Here is an 18,315-nt window from a genome sequence, read left to right as displayed (position 1 = left end):
TATTATTGTATGAAAAATTAGTATAAATAAGTGCAATTTTAAATTTAGAATGTACCATCATACTCACTCGGAGTAGGTCTAGGGTTGGGTCAGGACAGTCTCTTAATGCTTTTTTCTTTTTGTTGCAGTTATTTTATAAGTCATGATAAGGAAGAATTCTTTTTTAAACAAATATTTAAAATGATATTATTCTTTGCATGTATTTTACCTTAAACTTTTTTCAAAAATTTATTAAAAGCTAATTTTGGTATAAATTTAGAATTCACGTCTCAAATTTGAAATTTTAATACATATTTGAAAGATGTATTTTGAAATTACTGTTTCTAATTTTAATAGAAGTCATATTTTTTAAATTAATAATTTTAAACAATAACTTTATAACTCACATTTTTTTTGATAAAGGATGATTTTGACCTAAAATTTTAAGCTCTAGACGAGTACTTTTCTTTTAATTAAACTATAGGTGCTAAAGGGCCATAAGCTAAAACGTAATACCTGGGCTAAAAATTACTACTATAAAAATTGATAAAGATAAAAATAAAAAATAAAAAAAAATAAAAAAAATGGTATGACACAAACTTAAGATCCAAATTTGTATGCTAAAAGTTAGGACTTGTGGGCTTGGAATTGAGATGATAAAATATTCAAATTAATTAATCCCAGCAACCTATAATTGGCAACTAATTCTTTACTTAAAATGGCAATTCAATTTTTAGACGTGTGAAACTTCTATTGGTCCGTGAAAGTTAGTTAACAGCAAGGTAACTTTAATAATTCCCTTGTTTTCATTAACCCTAAAACACAAGGGAAGGAGGCTTCTCGCTTGGTCGTCTTCCTCTGAAAAACTCCCAGGGTTCTCTCATGGCGGTGTTGAATCTTCACGTGAGCTCCAAAGCGGAGTTGAAGCGAAGGGAGAAGCAGAAGAAGAAAGCTAGGTCAGGGGGATTCGAGTCTCTAGGGCTGAGTCCCAATGTCTACAGGGCCATCAAGCGCAAGGGCTACCGAGTCCCCACTCCCATTCAGCGCAAGACCATGCCCCTCATTCTCTCTGGCTGCGACGTTGTTGCCATGGCCCGTACTGGTTCCGGAAAAACCGCCGCCTTCCTCATTCCGATGCTTGAGCGCTTGAAGCAACACGTCCCTCAGACCGGCGTTAGGGCTCTCATTCTCTCTCCTACTAGGGACCTGGCGCTTCAGACTTTGAAGTTCACCAAGGAACTCGCTCGATACACCGGTCAGTTTTTATTTATTTGGTTATTGTCTTTGTTTGGTTACTGAGAGAACTGGCGAAAAGAAAGAACATTCTTTCCATGTTCATGCCAGTTAGGCTAAATAACATATTTAGGTTAAGTTTAATGGACGCTTTCTTAAAATGTTATCAAAATTGTGGTGATTTGTTGAATCAGTGATACTAACCATTTTGGAAAGTATTATTATTGTTGTTATTGTTGTTTTTGTTATTAGCAGTGGTAGGGACTGTTTCTGAGCAGTGTTAAGACAATTGTCGATACCCTGCATTTGAAAATATGATTTTGGCAGAATGCGTACTTGTTTATTCTTGTCAGAAAACGGAACATAGAGAAAACTGTAGCTAATATTATAGATGATGTAGCTTATAATGACATTGTGAGTCCACTGATAGCTACAATTGAAGAATGTGCAACTATTGAGACATGTAATTTGAGAATGTAAATAAAACAGATTGTCATTTCCATCTCCAAATTTCATTCCCACCACCTTTAAGAACCACAGAATTGTTATTAGCAAAGTGCATATACTCTCGAGGTGAAAGAATTAACTATTAACTTATGGACTTTTAGCATGATTTCAAGGTTCTGCCATTCCCAATTGCCTTGTGGCCTTAGCTAATGTATCACCATCTGTTATAATTTCCTAAGATGGTGAGTTCTTCACAAATATTTATCCTCTCAAATTCTTAAATCAATCGATAAGATCAAATTTGTGTTTAGTCAGTTTTAAAAACCTTCTTTGTTTGATGCAGATGTTCGCATTAGTTTACTTGTTGGTGGTGATAGTATGGAAAGCCAGTTTGAAGAATTGGCACAGAATCCCGATATTATAATTGCAACTCCTGGTAGGCTCATGCACCATTTGTCTGAGGTTGATGACATGTCATTGCGCACAGTGGAATACGTGGTGTTTGATGAAGCTGATTGTCTATTTGGCATGGGTTTTGCTGAGCAGTTGCATAAAATCCTTGCCCAGCTGAGTGATAATCGTCAGACCTTGCTTTTTAGTGCTACCTTACCAAGTGCTCTTGCAGAATTTGCCAAGGCTGGTCTACAGGACCCTCAACTTGTGCGTCTTGATTTGGATACTAAGATTAGCCCTGACTTGAAGGTTAACTTTTTCACCTTACGACACGAAGAAAAACTTGCTGCCTTGCTGTATTTGATAAGGGAACAAATCAGTTCTGATCAGCAGACATTAATATTTGTTTCCACAAAGCATCATGTGGAGTTCCTTAATGTCCTTTTTAGAGAAGAGGGCATTGAGGCTTCTGTATGTTATGGTGATATGGACCAAGATGCTCGCAAGATTCATATATCAAGGTTTAGATCAAGAAAGACCATGTTGCTAATTGTGACAGATGTTGCAGCTAGGGGCATTGACATCCCATTGCTCGATAATGTTGTTAATTGGGACTTTCCACCAAAACCTAAAATTTTTGTCCATCGAGTAGGGCGAGCTGCAAGGGCTGGTCGGACTGGTACTGCATTTTCTTTTGTGACATCTGAGGATATGCCTTACCTTTTAGATCTTCATCTCTTCCTCTCAAAACCTATTAGAGCTGCTCCCACTGAGGAGGAGGTTTTGCAAGATCCAGATGAAGTAATGTCCAAAATTGATCAAATAGTTGCAAATGGAGGAACTGTTTATGGGCGGCTCCCCCAGACAGTTATAGATCTTGTTTCAGACAGGGTTCGGGAACTTGTTGATTCATCTGCTGAACTGGCTTCTTTGCAGAAAACCTGTACAAATGCATTTCGCTTGTATTCAAAGACAAAACCTTCACCTTCTAGGGAGTCCATTAGAAGAGCAAAAGATCTACCCCGTGAAGGGTTGCATCCAATTTTCAAAAATGTACTAGGAGGTGGTGAATTAATGGCACTGGCTTTTTCTGAGCGCTTGAAAGCTTTCAGGTGGGTGCTAAAATAAATTAATTGTATTAATTTTAAATATGTTCCTAGAAATGGTTAGTTTAATCTGTATTATTCATGAAATTTAGAGTTGCAAATTATTAACTGTTCAGTTGCTGATTTATACTATAGACCAAAGCAAACCATTTTGGAAGCTGAAGGTGAAGCTGCTAAATCAAAGAATTTCCAAGTAAATTTCTGCTCTTGTTAATTTGTGCCAGCATTTATATTTAATTGATAAGCCCCTCAACATACTGTGGAAAAAAATTCATTTTCCTTGGTTTCATTTTTCTTCAATATTCTTGTACATGGCTTATCATTTTCTTTGGTTTCTTGCTATTGCTGATCAGATTTCTTCATCTTTAATCCTTGCTATGTTTGTATATTTTAAACTTGCTAGCTATCATAAAAGCTGGAGTTTATTCAGTTCCATTAAAATATGTCTCCTTAGTCAACCCCTTGCTTTGCCTTCATTTTTATTTATCAAACAACTTTTATACTGTAAATCAAGCTTGATACAGACACGGTCATGTTAATGTACATAAATTTGTTTATTATGATTTTTCAATTATTAGTTGCAATTTCCTTTCCAAATCCTTCCTTGGAATATTTTCATATGGGTATTGTGCAGTCAATATGAATGAAGATTCTCTCTCTCCTACTGAAGTTATACTGCATTTGTGATTTAAGTAATTTAAGTTAGCAAATAGCAATAGTTTGTTAGACAATCATACCAAGGAGCTGAATGATGTGACCATAAAATTTTAGCAACAGTATGCGGTAGAAGTTTGATTAGTATGGTTCATAGGCATTCCTAGAAAGCATTCATCTTCACTTTGAGACTTTTTTTTTGGCATGCAAGTTGATCATTGTGTGAGAAAACAGAATGTTTTTTTCTTTCCCCTTTCGCAAGGAAAATAACTAGCTGCAGAGAAGTCTTGGTGAAGGAAATGTTATGAGATAAACATAGGTGCCAAGCTTTTCTTTAGGTAAAATTTAAAACTAATTTGTGGATGTTCTTTAAATATTTTAATATTTGAAGTAGAACTATTTCTAACAATTGGAAAATTATAGTTTACTAACTTAACATGAAATTTCTGCATTTTTTTTTATCTGTCTTTCCTTTGGGCCCCAACTGGAATTTCATGGCTACTTTCATGCTTCAACTAACTAGCTTGCATTTCTACTATGGCATTCATGTTCAGATTGAATTGTTTTCTTTGATGGCCTATCCTGGAAACAACCAATATCACATCCTTAATCCTCTAGAAACCACATGGAACCCTTTTTAGTTATAACGTGTCTCAGTCCTGAATTTTATTGGAGTAATTGCATTCCCTATGTTGAGGTGCCGTCTTTTTTATTTAGTTAATTTATTGCCTAGACAAGTGAATCCTGATTTCAGTACCTTCCAAAGTTTTCTGTTCATCCTTCCTCTCCCACTGGTTAGAAGAATGGTAACTATATTAAAAGAATATAATGGGAACCAAGTGCTTGCCATTTGTTGTTGTATTCATCAACCAATTCATGTTTTTTTTTATTGATTGTTCTTGTTCTTCTTTTTATGTAATGCTGTTTCCAAATATATGCTATTATGTTTGTGTGTGTGTGTGTGTACATCCACTTGGCATACCAAGTAATTCAGAGGAATGCCAATATACAGTAATTTTGAGGTTTATTTTTCCTTTAAATTTCATTCACATTGAGTTTGTGGCTTAATTGCAGGGTCCTGCTGTTGATGTGATGAAAAAGAAGAGGGCTATTCATGAAAAGGTCATTAATTTGGTACAACAGCAACGCTCTAGTGATCATGTGGCAAAGGTAGATATCTCAGTGGAGTATGTCATGCATATAAAAAATTTGCATCTAAGAAAGCATGAGACATACGCCCATCCATGTGTATATCTCTCTATCCATCTAAGTATATATAGATTGAGACTGGGAAAAAGGCTATTTTCCTCTTAAAATGGGAAAGTTAGCTTTTCTCTTTAAGTGAAGGCCACTATAGTCTAATCATAAAAAATGAAAATAAAAAACCTAACATTAGGCAAGCATAATCAGGCCAAATTCGTTGGGGTGGGCATGAAGTACCCGTGTCCAGACTTGTCCCAGAAACTATACAGGACTGAAAATTCATGGGTAGGTAATAGCTTGATATGTCTGGTTGCTTTCACATTCTTTCAAGTTTGTAGGTGCCCAATCAATTACATTTACTGATGATGCAAGCAACCAAATATTTTTGGCAATATCATTGACTAGATAATTGCCAAGCTTTACTAACCTATATGGTTGGCCAAACCGTTTTCAGTCATTGAGATAGGGCAATCAACAAATCACTTTTTTGTAAGACTTGGGTTATGTGGATTTATCTGATTTGGATAGGTAAGAATCATGGACCATGCATGTCTACATAAAACTTGTCTCCAAAACTTAGGATAAAAATGAGACACTGTTTGCTTTCAGTTATATTTGGTGGCTTGTCAGCTGTTTCTTATGAATCTTTTGGTTCTAGATGCAGGAAGTCGAACCTGAAATGGCTTATCCAAAGGATAAGGAGAAAAAAGGTTATTTTCTTGGCCACTGTTTATTTTTCTTCTGTTACTCTAGTTTGATCTCTCTCTCTCTCTCTCTCTCTCTCCATTCTTTCTATAATTTCTTTCAATGCTCCATTAAATACTCTTGAAATAGGGCATTTTCTCTGTGTAACTTTTATTCTAATATACAGTAAAACTTTCTTTAGTAGGTCTTGATCCAGAGAATAATGATGAGAGTTTTCTGACTATATTTTTGTACTAGGTTTGGTGGGGACATTTTCTTTATCAGTTGTAGTAGCAGGAATGTATGGGTTTGACTTTTTGTGCAGCCACTTCATGCAAAAAAGGTAGAGGTTAGGCACATTATAAATCCCCATCCTCCCCCTTGAATTCTCAGATGGGCTTGGCATTTGGTAATGGCATTTGACTTGGACAGATGTTATTTGATTACAGTTGATTTGTGTCAGTTGGATAGTGGCATTTTGACGGTTTCATGTGGTAGCATCTTGTTCAACTTTTCTTTACCTTGCAATAGGTTTAATACAAGTAAAGGGGAGATTTTTGGCTTCCTAGTGGCCCTTTTGATGGGCTGCTAGTGGGGATGGAGTGACATGTTGATAGAAGGGATTGTTCATTGTTATTAACTGGATTAACGAAATCCTTCGTGGTCCACGATAGTTGCTTACTAGATGTATAAACTTCTGGACATGTTACACATTCTTGTTTCATCTTTATCTTGGATTCATTGATCGAATGACATAGGAAGCTGATATTTTGTCGTAGAGGACCACTGATCATAGTTCAGAAGAGTTAGATGCCCCTTATTTTCTGAACTTTGGAGTTATGTAATACAAATCAACTTCTTTCATACAGTAGCTACTGCTGTCCACCAAAACTTTTGATATTGTAGATATCCATAATCCAGGGCTAAGAAACAAGATTTGACATTTGATACTGTTGACTACTTTAATGCATGCGCTTGTAGGAATGATCTCAAATAGTGAATTCCAAGATTATCCAATGGAACTCAGAAAAAATCAACTAAAGGGGGATTATGGGGTTGGCTGTTAAAACCTTCAAAGAATGTTGTTGGCTTAGCTTCTGTTCTACTACTTGGTTAATATGTTCCCCCATTGGCAACCAAACCCCAACCCCATACCCCCCAACACACACATATGATAGACATACCTGGAATTAGGGATAGATGCCCAGTGAGGATGAGATATGATAAACATACCTGGAAGAATGTTGTTCGCTTAGCTTCTTTCTTCTCAAATTTTCAATTTTTCTGCATCAAGGTAACTCATCCAGAGAGGGTGACTCAACTGGGCAATTCCTAATGTTTTTTTTTTTTGATAAATAAGCAAGCAATAGATTTAAAGCGGAAAAAAGCCACAAAGCATACAAGGAGTATACACAGTAGCCTAAACAAAAAAAAACAACCCCACCAGCCCTTAAGTGGATGCTAGCCACTCCAAAAAGCCTAAGAGAAACAAGGACTCCTCACCAATGTACACCCGAGCCCAACTCCACAGATTATAAACAAAAGAGTTTTTGAGCTTCTGAATAGCTAAAGACCCCCCCCCCCCCCTTAAAAGCTAACCTATTCCTCTCCTTCCAGACTGTCCAAAAAATACACAACGGGGTGGAATTCCAAATCTTTTTCCTTTTTTTCCCCACAAAAGAGTCATTCCAACTGAACAACACCTCTTTAACTGTCTCTGGGAACACCCACAAAACCTCAAACAAGGCGAGAATGATCTCCTAGAGAACCCTGACCACTCTACAGTGTAAAAGAATATGATTTGCAGTTTCTTCTTCACAACCACACAAAAAACAACGATTGGGGAGCTGCCATCCCCATTTTTGGAGCCTATCCAAGGTGAGAATCTTCCCCCAAGTGGCCTCCCAAGCAAAAAAAACAGCTTTGGTTGGAGCCTTATCCACCCAAATGTTCTTCTTCGGGAAAGCTAAGTCATTGGGAGCGACCAGCAGAATGTAAGCGTCCTTAACCCCAAAAATACCTCTTCCCCCACCTTTCCAAAAAACTGAATCCTCCTCTGAAGATACCCTACAATCCCTCAACACAATCAGCAACTCCCCTATCAAATCCAACTCCCAATCATTAAAATCTCTAGAAAAACTGAGGTTCCAACCTCCTTGACCAAAGCTAGAGTCCCACACTTCATTAACCGTTGTTTGTAGTGTTGTTTATAGTTTTTGTGTGTGATGCGGCCGGATATCTTACTATCTAGTCCAATAGATATCAAGGGTTTGAATCTTGGATTCTTAGGTTGTCAGCTATTACTTTGTGCACCATTCTTTATGTTAGTTCACTTATGATGATTGGCTATTTACTTCTTCCTATTTGAGTTGTGCTATATTTCTGTCAGTGAAGTAAGTTCCATTGAAGAAATAGATGGTTGATTACTTCCTGAAAAAATTTGTGAAGTTGCTTCTCCTCCTGGAAATTAGTATTTCCAAAGACTTTTTGCTTATCCTAGTTCTATCTTCTTATTTTTTATTTTTGTGTCCAATAAGAAATGAATTTCATCACTAAGAGCCAAGAAAGACAAAAAAGGACACAACAGAAGTCTTTTGAAATGAAGAGGCAGAAGAAAAAGGAAAAGTAGATGTAGGATGACCTAGGATGGTTGCCTACATTCAAATAGGTGGGTTAGGGATTTTATTTTTTTTAGAGTGTAAGGAGAGGAATAAGGAATAAAGTTTATGGTAGAGAAAAAAAAAATAAAGAGAAAGAATATACGACAAATAAAAGATGAAAACCTTAGAGTCTCACCATTGAGGATTGCAACACTTGCAATAAAAAAAAAAAAAAAATATTATTAATATCAATCAATTCATTACTTTGATTTACATCGATTAGCCTTATTTATAGGTTTTTCTAAGGAATCCAAAGTCTACTAAGATTCTAATAACTTATTGTGACTCTAATTCTAATTATCTTATAACCTATCTAGTTAATCCTAATTTGACTCCAACAAATTCTAATCCTAATTTAATTTCAATTAATACTAATTCTAATTTAATTCCAACTAATATCAATCCTACTTAAAGTTTATTTATGTCTTCCCTTTCCTTCTTGAATAGACTTTAAAAGACTTTCCCCCATCAGTAACATATTGGTAAGAAAAGAAAATGAAGTCATTGATATATATATATATTGGTCCTTTTACATTTGAAAACTTGATTTTTGAGTAAGCACTACTGTCCTTTTTTGGATAACTAACATTGATGTTTTTCCTTGGATGTTAGGAGGCTCAAGTTCTAAAAGAAAGGCAAAGACCTTCAAGGATGAGGAGTACTTTATAAGTTCAGTGCCAACGAATCGCGTAGGTTCCCTGTCTTTAATGCCATCTGATGTTAATTATCCTGCCAAATTGATCATGTATGTTCCTTATTGTGGTTGCATGCTGCAAAGTTTCATTTTGCAAGCACTTTTCTGTGCTTCTGTGGTGCAGTTACTGTTTGAGATTCGCTTTTAACATTATTAAAACTTGGCTATGACTTTTAACTTATATTGGGTATTAATCTCAGCATGCAGAGGCAGGACTCTCAGTAAGAGCTAATGAAGGTTTTGGGTCGAGCAGGTAAAGATATGTATTTGTGCATTTGAACTCTTTTTGCATTTCAATGATTGTGGTTTTGATTCTTTTGATGGATTTACATAAATTAAGATAACGTACCCTATGGCTGCAAAATTAAACATTGAATAAGGTGAGATTAGAGAGTTATTTTATTCAAGTAGAAGCACGTTAAAAATGATAAAAGAAATTGTAAACATTTGTCTTTCAGAACTCAGTCACCATTTGCTCATCCAACTTGTCTATACCTTTTTCTTTCTGTTGATGTTCTTATGATAAATTTGACAGCTGACAGGGATGGGCAGGTATCTCTCTCCTCTTTTCTCCAAATTTTTGGGTAATAAAAACAGAATATTAAAAAAGAAAAGTGGATGAGAAGTACATGAGAACTCTAACTTAACTGCTATACAACTTTATGATGAAACAGTAGTCCTGAACTCTTTCCCCTTTAGACAGAGTAGGTTCTGAATGAGGTGTATGTATGGGATTATTTTTTGTTTGTCATAGAAATACAGTATGTATGAGATTATTTTATGAAAAAGTCAAGACTCAACTGAAAGAGGCTTGTTGGGAAAATTTGTTGAGCAGAGGTCACTCAATGGTTGAATGTGTAAAAACTTGTATTGGCTATTTATCTTCCACATGTGAAGGGTTATCACTTTGTCTTCATCCAATTGCATCACACTTGCCTATAGATTGTTTTGGTGAGAGAATTTTGCTATATTAGAACAAATCCACCGAGCCCAACCCACCACACATACACAAAGGAAAAGAAAGCAGAAAATTTTCATGCTTTTACTTCATTGTTTGAAGTCCTTATTGAGTGATGTAGCTGATTGTGTGCAAGATTATAGGATGCACTCCTGTTTTTGTTACTGTTAGGTATCTACTGATACCTGTCTATATCTATAGATTGGAAGCTGCTGTTCTGGATCTAGTTGCAGATGATAGTTCGGGTTTGCAGAAGCAGAAGTCTGTATATCATTGGGATAAGGTACTTGAAACAGTCAAATATTGATGTCTTGCTGCTATATTTTTAAATCATTTTCTTTTTAACTTTGTGCAACTGTTTTGGTGCAGAGAGGTAAAAAATACATCAAGTTAAACAATGGTGAACGTGTGACAGCCAGTGGAAAGGTATTTTCTAAAATTCTTTGCACTATTGGAATCTATAAGGAGTTTTAACATTTGCTTTCATTTTACATTTAGTACATCCTGGAGGAAACAGCATATTGAATAGCAGTTAGCATTGTGAAAATCAACTTTCCATTTTAGGAACAGATGTTTTGTTTTGTTTCAGTTCATTGTACTGACCTTGTTTAAGGTGTAGATGCAAGGCATCACTTACATTTTTCTTTTCTTAATGGAAGTTGGTGATTAAGGTCATATCTTTTATTTGTCAGAAGTTGTATTGTATCCCATCTTTCTTCCCACATCAGCTTTGGTTTCAAGCTTGGGGCTCCTAGTTCCTTCTGCAGTTTGTTGTTGTTGTTTTTATTTATTTATTTATTTATCTATTTTTTAAAATTTTAAATCTTAAATTTTTTATCTTTTGACCATGGGACCTATCAGCTATCTAGAATGGAAAAAAGCACTCAATGGATCTTCATTTGGAATATCACAACCGCTTTCTGATAAAAAAAGTTAGTCCAATGACTTGGACATGGGATTTAGTATGCTTTTTAATTCTTCTATATGCTGGATTCAAATAAAAAATATTGGGGCTGAATGTATGATGGGTCTGATACATCGGGTCTCTCCTTGTTTATCTTCAAATTTGAAATTATCCAATGATCTGGACCATCTGATACTCCCATGTGTGTGTCTGTGTATTTGTCTTGCTATAATTTTAATGATGTACTGGATGTGAGTTTATCAATGGTTTCATCCCAGTCACGAGTCATGACTAAAGTTGGTTTTTCTTACTGTGTACCTGAGGTTCAGGACTATTTACTCGTTATTTTTTACTGGTGCATAGATAAAGACCGAAAGTGGCTCAAAAGTAAAAGCCACCAAAACAGGGATATACAAGAAGTGGAAAGAACGATCACACAATAAGATATCTCTAAAAGGAACAAGTAATGAAGGAAATGCTGAAGCCACAAGTTCAGCAGGTAATGCACTGAGATTGGAAGCTCCTAGTTGCTGCTATTTCTTAATCTTTGTCTTGATTTTGGATGAATCACCCATCTTTTCGTTTTTTCATTAACTTCATTAGATAATTATTAATTGCTGTTAAAATGTCGTTCCTTGTCATATTGGGACTCCTTTAACATGCAGCTATAATATTTTTTATCATATACATTTTATGAGTGTTTCGAGCACATGTGATAGTTAATTTCCTACCTAGTACAAATTTAATGTGCACTCTTCTTATATTGCTTTTCATTTTATTTTTTACTTTTTGCTTTGATTGGTAGTCTCAGTCACCCAATTGTATGGAGTCTGTTGAATATAATGTATGTATAGTATACTATCTTTCCTTGGTAATATAGGTCACATGTATGGTAGTTAGGACTCCTAGCCTTGTATATATATATCTCTCAATTGTAAGTAGAGATTACAATGAATGTGAATAAGGTTTTTCTCCTTTCTCTCTCTCTCTCTCTCAACATGGTATCAGAGCCAAGGAAGAAAACCTAATTCTTTCCTGTTTTCCGTGTCATCAACTCCGGGAAACCTTCCGGTGACCGTGTTTCTTTCCGGTCACCTTCCCCATCTCCCAATACTTTCCGGTCAGTCGGATCATCGTTAGAAACCACTCACCGCTGGCAAAATTTCCGGCGAAATTTTCCGGCGAACTTTCCGGCGACCTATTTTTCCGACACCGATCATACCAGAAGGAGCGCCTGGAGGAGATCTCCAACTTTTGTGAAGGCACCAGCACCAAAAGAGCAGCCACGCGCCGGCCACGTGCAATTTTCCGGCCGGCGGTTGAATCTCACGCGCCGGCGCGTGGGGGCGCGTGAGAGCTTTTCCGGCGACGCGCCTCCTCCTCCAGCTTCGCCTGACGCCGATCAGCCTTCCCACCTCCCTGGTTCTCCCATCCGAGCCCTGCACGTACCTCTTTTGGGGATTTTTGTCTCCGTCGGCCCTCCAAACAGTCTTTCCGGCGAAGCTCCGACCACTTTTTCTCCACTCCAATCCCTGCACGTGCCTTGGGAAGTGTTCTTCTCCCTTTCTGGTGGTACCACACCGCGATCTGAGGCCGTCTCCCTTTTTCGGTGGTGCCACGCTGCAATCTGAAGCCGTATTAGGGCTCTCTTCGATCCAAACATACTTCATTCTCCAGATAAGTGGATATGGCTACTAAAGCTTCCATTTTTTCCTCTGTCATATCTGGATCTCCTATGATTACTTCGGAGAAATTAGTTGGGAGTGAAAATTATCTTTCCTGGTCTGCCTCTGTTGAACTTTGGTTTATGGGTCAAGGATATGAGGATCACTTGATTACACAGGAGGCAGATATCCCTGAGGTCGACCGCGTACAGTGGAGGAAGATAGATGCACAGTTGTGTAGTGTATTATGGCAATCGGTTGATCCCCGAATTCTTCTTCATCTTCAGGCCTATAAAACTTGTTTTAAATTTTGGACTCAGGCCAAATGATTATACACGAATGATATCCAGCGTCTTTATAAGGTGGCTTCTGCTATTGTCCATCTCAGCCAACAGGACTTGGATCTATCTACTTATATTGGCCAGATTGCCTCTCTTAAGGAGCAGTTCTTGACTGTGATGCCTCTTACTCCTGATGTTGGGGCTCAACAAATACAGCTTGACAAGTTCTTCATGGTCCTTACTCTTATCGGCCTCCGTCCGGATCTTGAGCCTATTCGTGATCAGATTCTTGGTAGTTCATCAGTTCCGTCCTTGGATGATGTGTTTGCTCGCCTCCTCCGTATCTCGTCCACTCAGACTTTGCCATCTGATAGCGCTTCAGATTCTTCTGTGTTAGTTTCTCAAACTACCTCTCGAGGAGGACGCAGTGGTACCCGAGGTAGAGGCCAACGTCCTCATTGCACCTATTGCAATAAACTTGGCCACACTCGCGATCGTTGCTATCAGTTACATGGAAGACCTCCTCGCACTGCCCATATGGCCCAGTCCTCTGATTCTCCGCTGCCTCAGCCTCCGAGCTCCTCCGCATCTCAGACATCTCAGGCTTCTATTGCCTCTGTTGCCCAGCCTGGTAATGCCTCTGCTTGCCTTACCCACACATCTTCTCTTGGACCCTGGATTCTAGATTCTGGAGCATCTGATCACCTATCTGGTAATAAGGATCTTTTCTCCTCTATTACTACTACCTCTGATTTACCTACTGTTACCTTAGCTAATGGTTCTCAAACTGTGGCTAAAGGTATTGGTTTGGCCCTTCCTTTGCCTTCTCTACCTCTCACTTCTGTCCTTTATACTCCTGAATGTCCTTTTAATCTTATTTCCATCAGCAAAATCACTCGTACTCTTAATTGCTCTATTACCTTTTCTGATAAATTTGTGACCTTGCAGGACCGGAGTACGGGGAAGACGATTGGCATAGGACGTGAGTCTCAAGGCCTCTATCACCTCACCTCAGATTCATCTCCTGCAGTTTGCATTTCCACTGATGCTCCTCTCCTCATTCACAATCGTCTGGGCCACCCTAGTCTCTCCAAGTTCCAGAAGATGGTTCCTCGTTTTTCCACTTTGTCGTCGCTTCTGTGTGAGTCATGTCAGCTTGGGAAACATACTCGTGTCTCGTTCCCAAAGCGTTTGAATAATCGGGCAAAGTCTCCTTTTGAGCTTGTCCACACTGATGTTTGGGGTCCTTGTCGGACTGCGTCTACTTTAGGATTTCAGTATTTTGTCACTTTCATTGATGACTATTCTCGATGTACTTGGTTATTCTTAATGAAAAATCGAGCTGAGTTATTCTCTATTTTCCAGAAATTTTATACTGAAATCCAAACCCAGTTCAATATTTCTATTCGTGTGTTACGCAGTGACAATGCCAGGGAATATTTTTCAGCCCAATTTACTTCGTTTATGTCTCATCATGGGATTCTTCATCAGTCTTCTTGTGCTCATACTCCTCAACAAAATGGGGTAGCTGAACGCAAGAATCGACATCTTGTTGAGACAGCTCGTACTCTCCTCCTCCATAATCATGTTCCTTTTCGTTTTTGGGGGGACGCTGTTCTTACCGCTTGTTATTTGATTAATCGTATGCCCTCCTCTGTCTTACACGATCAGATTCCTCACTCCCTTCTTTTCCCTGACCAACCACTTTATTTCCTTCCTCCTCGTGTCTTTGGTTGTACTTGCTTTGTTCATATTCTCACTCCTGGACAGGACAAGCTTTCCGCCAAAGCCATGAAGTGCCTCTTCTTGGGATATTCCAGACTTCAGAAGGGTTATCGTTGTTATTCCCTTGAGACTCATCGGTACTTTATCTCCGCTGATGTCACCTTCTTTGAGGACTCACCATTCTTTTCCACCACTTCTGAGTCTCTTCCTGTTTCTGAAGTCTTGCCCATTCCCATTGTCTCCCCACCTGATGCTATGCCCCCTCGACCACTTCAGGTTTATCATCGTCGCCCTCGTGTCGTTGCTCCTCTCCCTTTTCCTGAGGCACCTGCTGACTCACTTCCTATCCCTTCGGCTTCACCTGCCCCGGCTCTGCCTTCTCCTAATGACTTACCCATTGCTGTTCGGAAAGGTACTCGCTCTACTCGTAATCCTCATCCTATTTACAATTTTTTGAGTTATCATCGATTATCTTCACCCTATTCTGCTTTTGTTTCTGCTATATCCTCTGTTTCTCTTCCAAAGAGCACCCATGAAGCTCTTTCCCATCCAGGCTGGCGACAGGCAATGGTGGATGAAATGGCTGCTCTGCACTCTAATGGCACTTGGGATCTTGTTGTTTTACCCTCTGGTAAATCTACAGTTGGTTGTCGTTGGGTCTATGCAGTTAAGGTTGGTCCTGATGGTCAGGTTGATCGCCTTAAGGCCCGCTTAGTTGCTAAAAGGCTATACTCAAGTTTATGGTTCTGATTATGGTGACACATTCTCTCCTGTTGCCAAGATTGCTTCTGTCCGCTTGCTTCTGTCCATGGCTGCTATGTGTTCTTGGCCTCTTTATCAGTTGGATATTAAAAATGCCTTCCTTCATGGTGATCTTGCTGAGGAAGTTTATATGGAGCAACCTCCTGGTTTTGTTGCTCAGGGGGAGTCTGGTTTAGTGTGCAGGTTACGCCGCTCTCTATATGGCTTGAAACAATCTCCTCGAGCATGGTTTAGCCGTTTTAGTTCTGTTGTTCAAGAGTTTGGCATGCTTCGCAGTACAGCAGACCATTCAGTTTTTTATCATCATAACTCCTTGGGGCAGTGTATTTATCTGGTTGTTTATGTGGACGACATCGTCATTACAGGCAGTGATCAGGATGGTATTCAGAAACTAAAGCAACATCTTTTTACCCACTTTCAGACCAAAGACTTGGGGAAACTCAAGTATTTCTTGGGAATTGAGATAGCTCAATCCAGTTCTGGTGTGGTCCTTTCCCAAAGGAAGTATGCTTTAGACATCCTGGAAGAAACCGGTATGTTAGATTGTAAACCGGTAGACACACCTATGGATCCGAATGTCAAACTTGTACCAGGACAGGGGGAGCCTTTAGGAGACCCCGGGAGATATCGACGGCTCGTAGGTAAATTGAACTATCTCACCATTACTCGTCCAGACATTTCTTTTCCTGTGAGTGTTGTTAGTCAATTCCTACAGTCACCATGTGATAGCCATTGGGATGCCGTAATCCGTATTCTTCGATATATCAAAAGTACACCAGGCCAAGGTGTATTGTACGAGAACAGAGGTCATACTCAAGTTGTTGGTTACACAGATGCAGATTGGGCTGGCTCACCCACAGATAGACGTTCCACTTCAGGGTACTGTGTTTTTATTGGAGGTAATCTAATATCTTGGAAGAGTAAGAAACAAGATGTAGTGGCCAGATCTAGCGCTGAAGCCGAGTATCGAGCTATGGCTTTGGCAACATGTGAACTCATATGGTTGAGACATCTTCTTCAGGAGTTGAGATTTGGAAAGGATGAACAGATGAAACTCATCTGTGATAACCAGGCCGCATTACATATTGCATCCAATCCAGTCTTTCATGAAAGGACCAAGCATATTGAAGTTGACTGTCATTTCATTAGAGAGAAGATCGCATCAGGATGTGTTGCTACAAGTTTTGTCAATTCAAATGATCAACTAGCAGACATCTTCACTAAATCTCTCAGAGGTCCTAGGATTAAATATATTTGTAACAAGCTTGGTGCATATGACGTATATGCTCCAGCTTGAGGGGGAGTGTTGAATATAATGTATGTATAGTATACTATCTTTCCTTGTTAATATAGGTCACATGTATGGTAGTTAGGACTCCTAGCCTTGTATATATATATCTCTCAATTGTAAGTAGAGATTACAATGAATGTGAATAAGGTTTTTCTCCTTTCTCTCTCTCTCTCTCTCAACAGAGTCTACTAACTTATTCAAATTATTATGATTGGACTTTTTGTGCTTAACTTTATATTGTAGAAAATTCATCCTAAATATGGATTATGTTAATAAGCCTTACTTTAAAATGGAATATAATTCGTTTTATAGTCTTAATGTCAAAAACATGAGAGCTTGCATCCATAATTTATTCTTGAGCTTGCTCCTGCCTGCAGGAAATCACCAATTGCATGGAGGTAACTGGAAGTTGAGAGGAAGAAAGAACCACCGGTCCATGCCCAATGCTCATGTGCGCTCAGAAATCAAGGACTCTGAGCAGGTTCGGAAGGACAGGCAGAAAAAGGCAAATAGAATTTCCCACATGAAGAGCAAACCAATGAAGGGTAATAAAAAGTTTGGTAAAAATGGAAAAAGAGGAAAATCAAAGTAAGGAAGGCTTGTGAACTTCATCAGCTGCTTCGGTTACTGGGGGAAAATCCTGAGGGTGGTCCCCAAACCAGATCATCAGGGACTCCTGAAAATTTTGATCTCCCCATTCTTTTGGTGAGTATGTTTATTAACCTCCTTTTTGGAAACCACACATGTTGATTTGGCCGCAGTAGTTCTATTTGTATGAGCCAGAGGATGCTGATGCTGATGTTATCTTGTGCTACTTTACACATGTATCATAGCATGGATGAGAGAATGTTATACCCAACTTCACGGCCGTGTAATTTCTGCACATTTTTGAGAGTTCTCCTCCCTCTTAGCCAATTTAACCTCCGTACAATTTGATTTGTGGTTCTAATGGACTTTCAAAAGCTTCAAAGAGTTCTCTCTCTTAGCCAATTCACTCTCCCTCAAAGTACAGTAATGAATTCTCTCAAGATTATAACCACTAGCTTAAAATGAAGAACAATACAAGGAATAGCTGGTGTTAAGATGCCCTAAATGGGTTATGCCAGCTGGGTAAAGTACTTTGAAGAAATGAATGAATGCTCTTTTTCAAGGATGTAAATTATTCTCAATAATTGACAACCTCACAAATGTATTCCAAGAGTTATAAATGGAAGTTCCAGTAATCACTACACAATTATTCTCTTGATGTGTCTCCTCCTGCTCCATGTGGACCATCTCACCCTCCTCTTGAAGGGCCACCTCGTGCATCTCAACTGTTCCTGCTGGTCCTGGAGCTTTCTTTTTCTTTCCTGTCTTCGTATTCTTGCCCTTGGGTACTCACAAGCCAGTGTCTACCTCCTTGAACTGCATCCTACTAAGCGTGTCCCTTTATTGTATGTATCATGAATGCCTAGCTGCTTTACTTTGGGCTGGTTTCTGAAGCTCACCACGAAAGTCCTTGAACATCCTTTACGGTAAACAGAGGACTTGCTCATAGCACTGTTTAATGTGCTAGAAAATAATGTATCAAATATTGACTAGTCTTCTTACCTAAATGCCCTCAGCCAAAAAGGCCTCGGGAAAGGATACATCATTATGATGTCGTCATTCTGGTACAAAGATGTTTTTCGATCATAT

The 18,315-nt window shown here is 38.6% G+C and overlaps 1 protein-coding gene across 1 annotated transcript; it reads left to right on the top strand.

Annotated features, from left to right (window-relative positions):
- Positions 1–786: 786 nt before the first annotated feature.
- On the top strand, positions 787–17,610 carry LOC100257398 (putative DEAD-box ATP-dependent RNA helicase 29). Its single transcript, XM_010666561.3, has 11 exons — positions 787–1,234; positions 2,003–3,164; positions 3,294–3,351; positions 4,887–4,982; positions 5,674–5,725; positions 8,972–9,048; positions 9,254–9,306; positions 10,213–10,294; positions 10,381–10,437; positions 11,279–11,414; positions 17,016–17,610. Exons 1-11 carry the CDS (start codon positions 862–864, stop codon positions 17,228–17,230), a joined length of 2,361 nt encoding a protein of 786 aa, XP_010664863.1. The 5' UTR covers positions 787–861; the 3' UTR covers positions 17,231–17,610.
- Positions 17,611–18,315: the final 705 nt, after the last annotated feature.

The sequence above is a fragment of the Vitis vinifera genome, chromosome 18 (assembly GCF_030704535.1).
Source record: "Vitis vinifera cultivar Pinot Noir 40024 chromosome 18, ASM3070453v1".
Taxonomy (NCBI): domain Eukaryota; kingdom Viridiplantae; phylum Streptophyta; class Magnoliopsida; order Vitales; family Vitaceae; genus Vitis; species Vitis vinifera.
The sequence above is the reverse complement of the archived record's forward strand: the minus strand, read 5'-3'. Positions and strand labels throughout refer to the sequence as shown.

Excerpts from the sequence above, each read along its gene's own strand:
- LOC100257398 (XM_010666561.3), top strand. The coding sequence starts at position 862 with ATGGCGGTGTTGAATCTTCACGTGAGCTCCAAAGCGGAGTTGAAGCGA. Across the intron at positions 3,352-4,886 it reads CTAAATCAAAGAATTTCCAA|GGTCCTGCTGTTGATGTGAT; the intron begins GTAAATTTCTGC and ends GCTTAATTGCAG. Across the intron at positions 11,415-17,015 it reads TGAAGCCACAAGTTCAGCAG|GAAATCACCAATTGCATGGA; the intron begins GTAATGCACTGA and ends TCCTGCCTGCAG.